Raw genomic sequence first — 13,086 nt, forward strand, 5'->3', positions numbered from 1 at the left:
AATAAATTCTGCTCACAGAGTCAATGAGTGTGTAAGGGTTCTCTGTCTCCGTATCCACTGAGGAGTACTGGGACAGCTCCAGGCGGATGGTGTAATTCAGCCCCTTCTCAAAGCAGACAGGCCGTGGGAGAACAACGTATCTGAACGGGGAACAGGAAACAATCCTTACTTCAAACGTACAGCACCATAAAGCATTTCAGGCACCTCTGTAAAGCAATCAAGATAACAGAAAGCAGCCAAGACCCCACAGAACAAAAGGTGTGATGTGAGAGAGGCAGTTTGGAAGCTTGTGCTAGTCAGAACCGGAACAGGTTATCAGCAAGGCAAAGAGTCAAACTGATGTTCACTCACAGGCTGTGCAAACACCTCCCCCTTCTTTTACTCAGTGAACAAACAGTATCAGAAAACAAGAATAAACTTAAAAGCTTCGAATCTACAGACACAGTACTAAATATATTTTTATAATACACGGGAAATTAATTTTCATGGAAACTATAGCAAACTGAAAATGCGACATTTTACTATTTCAGTTTTTAATTTTTTTTTCTCTTCTTTTGTCCATCCAGTTATACCAACCTGGATCCAGGTGACAGTGAGACCACTTGATTGTCATCATCAGGAACTGTGTTGCCACACCGGCTACCTGTGGGAATCTTGCCTGGGCGTGAGACACTGATCACAGCTTTCTCCCACTGATCAGGCAACTGGGGAAAAAAAAAGGCTCATCAGTATGAAGTAAGAATTATAAACTCCTGCAAGTAATAATTATAAACTCCTGGAATTATTATCAAGTAATAATTATAAACTCCAGAGCTCAGGCCAGGAAAAGTTTGAGCACAGACAGGGTGGTCACTGTGTTTCAGGGAGGATGAGGCTACAGCTGCAGCATCAATGGGGCATCTACCAGCTGCACATGTGGGTTGAGAGCAAGGAGCAGGTGGCCAGCAGCCTCGTCTGCATCATGGTATCACCAGCGGGTTTGGTGACATCCTCTCCCCTCACCTCTGGGTCCTGCATCTGAGTATTCACTGCAGTTAGTCACCGCCAAACTCTAAGAAAGGAGATGGAGGGATTTTTCTCTTTCCCTTCAGACTCTGAAYTATCAAAGCCAATTGCTTGCAGACTCTCGACTGCAGGCATTCAACATTCAAGATGGGCAATTTGTTTCCTGAGGCGCRTGATGGCCATCTGCCCAATAATAAATTTATAGTCTAATCTGTCCTGATGGGACTTGTCACCTTTTAATTTGCTCATTAAGCAGGTGTTAAAATAATGCAATTGTGAAGTAAACTGTAAAGCAAATAGTATTAGAAATAGTGGACATCAATTTTGATTTTCACACGTCTCAGACATTTAACTGAGCACCTGTCCTTATGTTGAAGCCCTGCTGACTCCTGAAAGTGCCAGGCTCCTGTCGGCTGTGCACCAGGACAGCCAGCACTTGCTGGAAGGCAGCAATGCCCATACTCACAGACCYACCTGTGGCTCGTAGCGGATCAGAATATCATACTCCATGGAGTAGGGGATGTTGTCAACGTGGAATTCCAGGTATGCCCCCTCAGGGACCCTCACAAATCCTATGCCTGTCCATGASGGTGTGCGGTCTGGTGTGTACTGGCGCTCTATTATGTTCACTCCCTACAGAACAGGGAACAGACATTTCARTACTGATCCATTAAATTTGCAAGCCCCATGGGAGTACATGAGTGTGTGGAATTCTGCTGATGCACGACTTGTGGATCACAGTATCCACTGTTTGCATCCCAGACAACACAAATTCTCTTTTAAATCCATACATGTGCACACTGCTGCCCTTTCTCTTAACAASATAACAAATGTGAGAAAGATAAAACAAAACAAGACTACACAACTGTTCATTTATTTCTCAGCTGTGGTGCAGAATTAGATTTTAAAATTTACTKTAACTAATTCACCAGCTATGACATCTCATTCATCATACAGATTTTCACACCATATTTGTAGCAGTGGGATTTACTAGTGTGGCACATCAGTGTTCCATAGCCCAAGTGCTAGTTGCTACCTGACTACACCAGGCTGCTTCAAATCAAACCACTGCTCAAAATAACATTTGAAAAGCAGATCATGGCTTTAATGAATAGGTTGTCAATATGAGTAGGGTGTGACTAAAGAACAGATATCTAATAGCCAAATCAACACAGTCACACCTTTCAGCCTGAGGTGTCAGGTTGTCATCTATTCTTTACATAGAGCAAAGAGGAAAAAGGTAACAGAAAATGGAAACGTGGTGATCAAATTTCCGGCTTCAAATGTATCTGTATCCACAAATAGTTCTCTCCAAAGAACAACATCCTGTGCATTCCWAAGAAAGCTGCTTCAGTAAAAAGGATAAAACATAAGGAAATGTCTATATATATACATATCATTTCAGGATGTCCTCTAAAGTATTCTCACACTCTTTGAATAGAGCCTGGCTCTAACTTATTATCCTTTGGCTTTGTACARAGATTAGAATTCCSCAGAAAGGGTGGCAGGCAGGACGTGAGCAAAGGTGTGCAGCTGTGAGGGCACAGGAGCTTGGCACTGCCTGTGAATCCCTACAACTCTGCACCACTTCATTTTGTCTTGTGCTGGGGCCCTACCTGGGAATTCAGAGTTTTATTCTACCACTGGATTTGTGAGAAAGCTTTTCAATACCAATGTCTTTTAAAATTGTTTGTTCTGAAGGTTTCAAAAGGCAAACCAGCAGCACATCCCCTTGCTCTGCTTGGTAAGGTGGGTTTTTGTGCTGGGCTCCTCCATCCCTGAGCACCAYCCCATTCTGCACCTCTCCAGCTGGGCAGACACAAATGCACCAAAAACCTTGTGCCAGCTCATGTGCTCTCTGCTGTGGTACAACTTCTGCTTCTGCTCTGCTCTGTCTTCCCTTTCTGCAAAAATYCTGAGAGCAAAAATCCTCCAYCTTGGCTGAACCTGCAAAGTGGYTGCATTTTACTCAAAAGAAATAMATTAGGACCAAATGCCCCAGTTGYAGGCAGACAAGGATCTGCTACTTTACAGAAATCATTATTTCCACCTCTCTGACTCCTTGCTGGAGGCACAAGTGATTGATGTAATCACCTAGGTGCTGTTAATGAATTGAAAGCAAGGCTGCATGATGGGCAACAGGGAGAGACAGAGACCCTGCTGTACCATGCCAGCAGGCAGAACAAGCTACAGGCAACCTCACTTACAAAACCAGTTTTTTGCACAATCAACTCTGTTTTTARTAATTTATAAATGCTACGGATGTACAGACACTACAAAAGCTGTGGCAATGTGCTTAAACACATGTTTTGTTCTTTCCCAGTTTCAGCAGCACCAAAGAGAAGAGCCAGCGCTGTCTGTGTCCCACCACTCTTGAGATAGGAGAAGTGGGTGTGGTGGGCACACATGCCGTGGGGTACGGAGGGGGATGGCAACAGAAAACTAACTGTACAGTCATGATCAAGAAAACAGGTTTAAAAAGAAAAATGGCAATTCCTCCCCCCTGAATTACTCCGTTATTTATTGTAACTAAGATTGAAGAGCTGCAGGTTAATGGTTTTCTGATACACTTCAGTTTTGTTTTTTCCACATTTTAATTGCAAAACCTGCAATTAATAAAAGATACTTCCAACAGTCAACAACTTTCCCACACCTCTCCAGGCACTCCAGACCACTAAAACTGTACTCACAGGACCCAAGTCGGCTTCCTCCGCCTCATAGATGTAATGATCAAGAGAAATGAAGTAATAGCCAGGCTCCACCTGGTTGCACTGACGTCCAAACATGTGGGGCCGGCATTCACATTGGCCAGATTCACTTGAGCAGCTACAATGGAAGAGCAGTGAATTTACAACACATCTTGGCTATGCTGAGACAGTGTTAGAGCTATCTTCKGCTTTGACATTTCAAATGAAGCAGRAGGRGAAGCACWTCTGAACACAGCAGACATTAGATGCTCTGCAGCTGGGCCATCTGCACTTAAAAAATGGCAGCACAGTCCTGGGTACAGACTTGGCTCAACCAAACCATCACTCTCCAAAACAACATCTAGACTCAGGCTGGAAGTGAGCATGGACCAGGGACCATTTCCAGGAGGCAGTTTGCAAGTAGTTTCCTCTGGATGGCAAGACAATTTCATGCTATGGATGCAGTGGTTCCCTGGGAGACAGTTCTGGGAGCTCTGCTTGTTACCAGACATAGCCAAGAGGCACGTCTGCCCTGCAAATCGAGGGCAGCCTTTGGTTCCAAGCTTGCAAGCCACACAGGCAGTGKATCTGTTTGTATGGTGTCAGGCAGAGCAAGAACATGCGTGACCCTACATGCTGCGGGATGCTGAGCTGCTCTCACTTGCTGCAGAGCAAGTCACCACAGCAGCTACACACGAGGGAAAACCATCCCTGGCTGCTTTACAGTAGGACAGAMACAACCAGTGACATGGGGCAGTCAGGGCCATCACCAGAAGGTCTGTCCAGAGTGACACACAGACCTCCTTTTTGTTTATAGTAAGCCATTTTCTTTATTCAATACAGCTCTATCCCCAAACGGCCTTTGGCTGTATAATTGTCCCCAGAGTGTCTGCCCTGCATCATGAAGAACCCTTGAGCACATTGTAATTTTGCACAAACCCAATCACACTTTCTGGAAGGTTTTTTGGTCCACCAAAATACACCTTTTTTAAATCTGAGTGGAATTTAGAAACATTTTCTAAAGGTAAATGCCTCTGGTTTCCATGAACAATCTCCAGGCTCCTCAAGCCTCCATTCAAAGAGTAATTTTTAACTTAAACTGCATTTGAAAAGATTCACTTAAATGTTCACTTTGAGCTGCCAGAAGAGCCTTAGCTGTCCTAGAAGAGGAGCTGGGAAGTTTCCCCTCCAGGGAGGCAATAATTTCACCACCTGGGTTACACCACAGGGATGAATTTTGGGYGAGGCACAGCATCCCACACCCTGAGTGGGAGCCAGAAGGCAACAATTCAGCAGCTGAGGAGACGAACCCCRAGGAGGGCACAGCTCTCCCTTCCCAATGACGTGAGAGAGAGGAGTCAGGAGCCAGAGCTGGGCTTTGTGGCTCTCCTGCGGTCAGAGGAAAGCACAGCTGCTGCCTGCCCATGCCAGGAGCTGCACATCCCCTCCCCACATGGTTTTGCAATCGCAGGGCTCAGCACATGGGAAACAGGCTGGGCCTTGGCTGGGCTGTTACCCCAACCCCCTGGAAGCAGCTGYTGCGCTGGGGGAGCTGTTCTGAGAGGTGTGGTGTAACCCATCTGCACACAGGGAGCAAGCATGGGGGAGTAAATAATCCCTAACATCCACACTGCTGTCTGCCAAGGGCTAATAATTCACTCGGGAGCAGACAGGGGAGACGGCTTGTGGGACATTCTCACGGCCATCCCTGATGCAGATGGGTGTCCGYAGGCTGTGGCGACCTATGGGAGTCACACCAACACCAGTCCCACACTCCCCCAGTGTGGTCCCATGGGCTCCAGTGGGAAACAGTTTGTTGACTCCCTTGGGAAACTTGTGTGACTTTAGACAAAATCATGTCATTTCAAAGGATTTGTGAAAGGAAGGGGTGGGGGGGGCAGGGGGGGAGGCAAAAGAACATGCTGCTGTTGACAAGCCAGGGGTTAGACACACAGCTAGCACACAGAAAACTGCTCTGGTCAGAGGCGCAATCTGGCTACCCAGCACCCCACTGACAGGGCACCCAAGCCAGRACTTTCCATGCTGATACTGAGAGARGCATATTTAAAACCTACAGTTTTCTCTAAAAGATGTCCAGGTGGGCATTTCTAGGTCCACATTCCATCCGATGCAGCACCAGTGCATGGGGCAACAGAGCAGTATTGTGCAGCTAGCACGCTTCTCCAGCACTGGTGGGCAGACTGGACAAAGGGCAATTTRGGAGCAAAGCAAGAACCAGCCTGTGTATGTCACTGCCTGAATCCTGCTTTCATCCTGTAAGAACAAAGCTTTGACATTGACCATACCCCAGCCTATGGCCAAGGCAGAKCTTAATCCATGTCTGGTTCCTACTCTGGCTGACAAAGGCAGAGCTACACTGTAAAACAACAGTTTTACATGTTCATTTGCACCAATGGCACAGAGGTTGCTCAGCACAGAAAAGACATGGATGCCTCTCACCCTTGCTGTGATCAAGACCTGTAGTTTTCTGAAGCAGAAAGATGGGTATCAAACACCCTCCTCCAGAGCACATTGAGCCCTGGATGTTGTGTTTGCAGCAACGTGAAACTGGGTGAACAGTTCCAGGAGAGTAACGGGGCTGAGACTCACTTGTTGTTCAGGGCTCCTCCCTGGTCGCAGTCACACGGCCGACATCCATCCATGTCATTGCTCAGGCCCCAGTGCTCGGGCTGCAGGACAAAACATCACCTGCACTGTAACCTGGGGCACACTTCATTCCATCTAACCCAAAGGCACATTTTAAAATACTCAAAGTAAGCTATCCCTGACTGCCCCCAACCCACAAATCCTGCTCCCTTGGTTGTGGGTCTATCCCCACAAGCACCAACACCACTTCCCTACCTGCTCTCTTCCCACCTTGTTCATCATTTCAAGGGCAAGAGAGCCACACGTGGGGCAGTGGGTATTTGTGTGGGGCACTGTCCTTGCAGGGCTGCTACTCTGCAACTTGCTTGCTGGATAGGCAGACAGACAGACTGGTTTTTCCAGTGGTTCACTGCTAGATAAGAGCTTTTCAGTGTTTGTACAAACACATCCAGTTATCTGACAGTGTGTTTCTATAACACTCCAGCATGCRTAAACACAACATGGAAATGTATGTGTATGAAATAATCCCTTCCTAAAATAATGACCAGTTTAGAAAGCAATTTTTTTGGTAACACTGCTTCCCTCACCATTTCATCTTTCACTTCAGCAAGGACTTTAGCAGAACTGCCTTTAGATTTTTTTATTTTCACAGAGCAACCACAGGTATCCTAATGTCTCACTCCTTATGGTCCCAGAAATTAAACTGGATGCTCTTGTCTGCCTTGACATGCATCCCAGCTCCCCAAAACACAGCACACTTCATRGCTCCTGACATCCCAAGGTGCCCTCTCCAGCCTGAACACCAGGCATGGGCTAACAGGCAGAGACAGTGGCCAGCACCTTGCACCTGGCTTCCCACACTCCAGCCACCCTCACACCAGTGTCTCCTAATTTATTTTACAGTGAGCTACTTGCCAGACATTGATTGCACTGCTTTCCTGTCACCAGACGCTTACAATAGCAGTTTCCTGTCTCCGAATCACAAGGATTCCCCCCAGGGTGAGTACCCAGAGGATTACACGCACAAGCTAGAGTGGGAAATACAAATAGGCAGGTCAAAAGCAGGATCGGAATTACACTTTAGACAGTGTTCAACTTACACGTATACACATTAAAGCTTCCCTTGAATTCCCCCGGACAGAAATTATTTGCACTCTTTGCCCACCACCCATCCCAGTAAAACTTCCATGGCTTAGAGAAGAAATAAGGAGGATTATGCTATTTCCACTGACTACACTAGAAGGACCTGTTGGTGAACTGCTCTGGACTCCAAGCTACAGACAATGTACAGCAATTTTTTTACTTTAGCAAAAACAGGGGGAAAAAGGGAAAAAAAAATCCATCCCACAAACCAAATTCTCCCAGCACCAACAGCTCTTCAAAGAGCTTTTGATCACACATAAAGGAACATATGTTTTTACTCACACTGACAACCCGCTGGGTCATCGGCACTCAGGCCATAGAAACCTTCTTTGCAGAGGTCACAACGCTCCCCCTCGACAAATAATTTACAGCGGCACTGTCCRGCAATGAGGCCGGTGGAGAAATCAGTGTAGCGGTCACAGATCCCACCATTTTGGGAGCCAGCTGGGTCACAGTCACAAGCTAAGAAGGAAGCATAGCACGTGTTTTATTAACTGCTACAAAATTAAAGGCCAAGTCTCACACTGAATCATTGAAACTCAGCTGCTGTGTAGAAACACCATCACTCCTCCAAGTATCAGACATGACGTGGGCTGGGCACGCAAGGATAAGGTAAACTTCCAGATTCTCAAAGAGAAAACAAAACCCAGGCAGGCTCGCTCAAGACCTCCAAGACAACCACCTTCCCTCAAGGATCCCAAGGCCATTCCCACCCTGCGGAATGGGGCTGCACTTACGCTCACAGACATCRGGGTCCCGCAGATCTCTCTCTGGGTGCTGGAAGTAGAAGGGCTTGCACTGCTCGCAGTTGCGTCCCATAGTGTTGTGCTGGCAGTCGTCACACACTCCCCCGCTGGTGTTCCCYGTCGTCATGTACACAGCCATGTCGAAGTGGCACTGGCTGGAGTGGCYATTGCAGTTGCACTCTGTGACAAAGACAGAAAGCAAAGTTAAGAGTCCTAGGGGAAATACAACTCTGCACAAAAGACACACCGGTGTCAACCAAAGAACATGAAGGATTTTACACACAAATTCCCAAGTGACAGCATGTAATGCTCATGGCACCCAGCTCTGCATTTTACTYCAACTCACTTTTGCATGCGTTACTATTGCGACCTTCAGCAGGGCGCCACGGTAAGTCATGGTAGAAATCCAAACACTGCTCACAGTTTAATCCTTTGGTATTATGTCTGCACATGCAGTGACCATGAACCTGTAATTGAAAAAGAAAAGAATAAAAAGAGAGTTGGTTATAAAAGAAGAAGGAAATAAAAACCCAGACCATTCTCCAATTAATGCAAAATAAAGCTAGTAGATAATGGATATACTTTTACAGACTTTAATCCATGTAACTGCATTTAGAAAGTCACATAGGGCCATAGGAGTGTCCTTTACCTCCCCAGATAAGAAAGTCTTCATACAGATTTGTCCTTCTTTTCTTACTGGAACTAGTGCCTGAATAAATGCCATCAGAAATAAACAAGGGAGAGGACAGTTCCACCTAAATAATCACAAAAGCTTCTGGGAACTGAAAGTTAGCTGCTTATTATCTGTTAATTAGGATCTGGTTGTATCAGAAGGTCACTAGCCCAGTGCCCTTTTTCCAGCCCTGCCTTGGTTCTTAAAGCAAACAGACACTTTGGATGGGGTTTATCCACCAACCCCAGGCTTTGCTGTCAGTGTGTACAGAACAAGCACCAACAGAACCACGTGTGACAGCTGCTGCCACAGACCACCAGCACTACCAGCACTGCAGCCATGATGCTAAAGGCAAAGCTCAGGTGGAGACACTGACCCAAACACAGGGCAATGGAGCATACCCAGCTCGATGGCATCCTGCAGCCCTGGACAGCCCACACAACCTTCCCACATGCTTCCACATCTCCAACCAGTTAATAACTCACCCATTAACAGGGTGTTATTACTGCTTGTTGGGCAAAAATCACAGGGAAAAGCAGACCCCASATGGGTTGTGGCACTTGTGCAGCARCACATCAYGGAGACAATCAGGGGTTTCCTTCAGGGCCTCTGTTAATTAGGGTGACAACTTCTCCACTGGTAACAACTGATCGGAACATAGGTCATGCTTGATTCACAAGTATTTCAGCCTTTGATGCCTCCATTCGCTTCAATTTTAGGGTAACCAAGTCAACTCACACACCCGTCTCTGACCTAATAAGGTTACACTTCCTTTCTTCATTCCTACCTTTCAATTTAATCAGCTTCTTAACATAATTAAAAAAGGAATGTTAAAACAATTATCACCTAATCTGAGATCTGTGTTTGATTAACACCAATAATGACCCAGGTGTTTGCCAAGGAGGAACAATTATAACACTTTGTTATTGGAGAATCAAGAGTSCAGAGGTGAGACACAGTWTTATCTTTRCATTTGTGTTCAAATCACTTAAGAGGCACAGACAGAACAAGCTTTATGCCCAAAAGTGTGGATMTTTACCATTCCTTCCACTTCTTCATCCAAGCCCTCCACGGGCGCGCACTCACTGGCGTGTCCGTAGCAGAAGCAGTTCCCACGAACCACCATGTCATAGATGGCATAGTAGTACTTCTCTCGGATCTCCATCCTGGAGTCCAGGAGGTTATCTCCCAGAGTGTGCAGCTTGACAAATTTGACTCTCAGATTTGTGATCTTTAATAGATCTGCAGGGGACACACACATACACAAAAAAAAGAAAAAACCAAAAAAAAAACAGCAAGCCCATTTTGGAATTATTTACSAGATATTATATTGAATGGGAGGAAGCCAGGAGTGACTTCCTAAGCACGCTTCCTATGAGCAGATTAGATCAAATTTCATTTCAGCACCTACATACTACACATCACTTCATACCCACCAAATTAAAAAAAAAATTACATTACTTTATTACATGTTGATAACTAAGTAAGTTTAAACATAATTTAAAATACTGATCTATTTTATTATAGACATGCACAGGCACATACACAAACATTGAAGACAAGCAGAAAAGCACCATCTAAAAGACACTGGTTCTTTGGGGTTTCAAAAATCTAAGATGGGCAAGGACTTGATATTGAGAACTGYTGCCAAGGGGACTAGGAGCCTTAAGAGTTATGTGACTTTTTGAAAAAGTCTTAGTTGGAAACAAAGATAAAAACAATTCTTCTTTTGTATACACCCAACTTTCCTAGTAAATATAATTAGTTACATTTTGTGGAAAGAAGCAACACTGACCAAATACAAAGAAGTTCTTGAGGGATAATCCACCGAAATACAATATGGCAGTAATTAATACCATCTACATGTTTACTTTGATATTGTGAATCCCATGTAATTTCTTATAGCCTTGAACTAGGCTTGAAAAAGTACTTCAAGCCCATGAAAGCAGTTTCTCCTTTAAAATGTTGAGTAAAAAAAAMMCAAAAAACCAACACRAAACTCATAGYAATGAGCAGACACTCCYATACTTCAYRTATTTCCTTTTGCTCCAGGTAGCTTTACACTGAGGGACATGAACCGAACCTGAGAATGCATTATTAAATCAGAGGTCAAGCTTAAGGCCAAGCACTGCAGTTCCCTCAGGCCAAATGCCCCACAAGGTTTCTCCTTAAGCCACGCTGAGCAATAGATCTCTCTGTCTCTGAATTCATGGACTGCCAYGGTCATGCACGAACACTACAGCACACTGTGGGTTATGACCACATCTGTGTGGTCCAGCCATGCACTGCTACCATGGCCAACAGTTCAAAAGCCATAACTTTGTTCTGAAAAATAAAACATGACCACACTGATTTCAGTTAGAAATGCACAATGAAATAAGCACCTTTGTAGCTGTATTTATTTGCTTTCTGAATACTGTGCAATTACAGAACCACATTCCAAGGTTCTCTTGGCAATTGCATGTATTGAGGAGAGGGGGYCTTTAATGAAAATAAATCCCTGATCAATTAAGAGAAGGATCAACTCCGATGAGGGGTGTGAGAGCAAAAATCCCTTGAGTTCACAACACTGATCCTTATTTTCCAGTACATCGCTGTCTGAGTCAGGAAAAGGAGCCACACACAAAGGTATTCATATGACTTCAAAATTGGTATCAGGGGCTAATGCACGATTTTGGCTGTGGCTCACTGGTTTTTGTAAGCAAGTAAYTACTGAAATGCTTTCAAATCAGCCTGAAAGGTAACTGCATACATACTCTGAATCCTTGGACTGTATGGATCTTCAATTCGAAAAGCAGGATCTAAAACACGATATATTACCTGGAGGAGAAATCAAACAACACAAGATTCCGTTTCAAAAATAAGAGAATTTGAATTTATAAGGAAAAGGTCTACACAATAAACATATTGGAAAAAAAACGCCTCTGACCTCTCCCTCTGTTGATGGCTCAATGTCAGAGTATCGGGAATCACAAATTATATCATCCACTTTCTTCATGGGTCCAGTTGAAATCCCAGGAAATGAGCTCTCACAGTCATATGCAAAATACCTATAAACTTGCCATGTCTGTCCAAAGTCAGATGATCTTTCAATCAACATTGCAGCAGGGCGGAATGTCTAACAGTAAGAAAAACAAGTGATTGTATTTGGTTAATTATTACTTGCATTTACATTGAGCCTTGTTAGCATGAGCAACCCACAAATCTGGATTTTAATCTATCTTCCTGCAYCGACTATTTCCAGTGTGTGGAAATATTGGAAATATTTTTCTGATTATATGCCACTTTCTTCTCAGAGGCAAATATATGAAATAACACACATCAAACCACAGGCTACCTGTCTTCCAAAAAACTCAGTGGCAAAGTGCTTAAACACACAATAAATAAGAAAACTTGTTTCTTTTATAAGTTTTTTTTTTAATTCCAAACTCTTTCTGAAATGTGGGGGTTAAAACAGGGATTTACAGAGTCAAAAGGATTTTTTTCCCAATGCTTGTGGAAAGCAGCCCAGCCTTCTTCCTCCCATCCCCTCTTTGCCTGATCCTCTGCACAGGACTTAATGGGCATCCTCTCCTACAGCAGGGACCAGGAAGCCACTGTCAGTGCTTCCTATCCAGCTCTGATGCCCAGAAATTACTGCTGAGTAACTCTCTGATGCTCAGAGAAGACCCAGCATTCCCTACCTCTCTTTGCCTGACCACATGACCTTTTGCAGCATCTCTGACATTCAGTGCCAGCTGTCCTCTGTGCTGCCCTAAGAAAACCTTCTTTAAGGAGATTGAGAGGTTCAGCTTTGTCCACTCATGTTTGCACTTGACTCCCCCAATCCCCACTAACCTTCCTCCACCTRACCTTACATAGACTCTGACAGGCTGCATTTGCTTAACACAAACCAGTGTCCTTTTTACCTACATGTGTTCAACTCTAGAACAAGTAGCTAATGAGCTTTTGAAAAGATTAGTAATCCTTCTGACCTGAAGAATATCATGTTTTTATTTGTGTGCTGCCTTTCACAAAGCAGATATTAATTTAGCACCTGGCTCAAGCCTACCAAGCAAGCCCAACAGTCTCTTTGTTAGTTTTATGTATTCAGAGGAGGAGCTCCCAGAGCCAAGCATTTCAGTCACAGCTGGAAAGAAATTTTCTCTCTGCTTTGTAGCTGAAAATATCACTCAGCTTAGAAACTAGTATCTCACTCAACAAAAAAAATGTAGCAACATAGAAG

The 13,086-nt window shown here is 44.6% G+C and overlaps 1 protein-coding gene across 1 annotated transcript in view; it reads right to left on the minus strand.

The window, feature by feature from the left end:
• Window positions 1-13,086, minus strand: part of LAMB1 (laminin subunit beta 1) — a 43,367-nt gene that overhangs the window by 24,598 nt on the left and 5,683 nt on the right. Inside the window, exons 5-16 of the mRNA XM_057370038.1 lie at window positions 11,791-11,979; window positions 11,618-11,681; window positions 9,901-10,103; window positions 8,535-8,655; window positions 8,180-8,368; window positions 7,725-7,904; window positions 7,215-7,327; window positions 6,303-6,382; window positions 3,696-3,831; window positions 1,480-1,638; window positions 577-704; window positions 17-140 (exon numbers count right to left, since the gene is read on the minus strand). Coding sequence (XP_057226021.1) covers window positions 17-140; window positions 577-704; window positions 1,480-1,638; window positions 3,696-3,831; window positions 6,303-6,382; window positions 7,215-7,327; window positions 7,725-7,904; window positions 8,180-8,368; window positions 8,535-8,655; window positions 9,901-10,103; window positions 11,618-11,681; window positions 11,791-11,979 — 1,686 coding nt within the window. The remainder of the gene's footprint in view (window positions 1-16; window positions 141-576; window positions 705-1,479; window positions 1,639-3,695; window positions 3,832-6,302; window positions 6,383-7,214; window positions 7,328-7,724; window positions 7,905-8,179; window positions 8,369-8,534; window positions 8,656-9,900; window positions 10,104-11,617; window positions 11,682-11,790; window positions 11,980-13,086) is intronic.

The sequence above is a fragment of the Malurus melanocephalus genome, unplaced genomic scaffold, assembly GCF_030028575.1.
Source record: "Malurus melanocephalus ecotype Western Australia unplaced genomic scaffold, MMel_1.1 scaffold_118, whole genome shotgun sequence".
Taxonomy (NCBI): Eukaryota; Metazoa; Chordata; class Aves; order Passeriformes; family Maluridae; genus Malurus; species Malurus melanocephalus.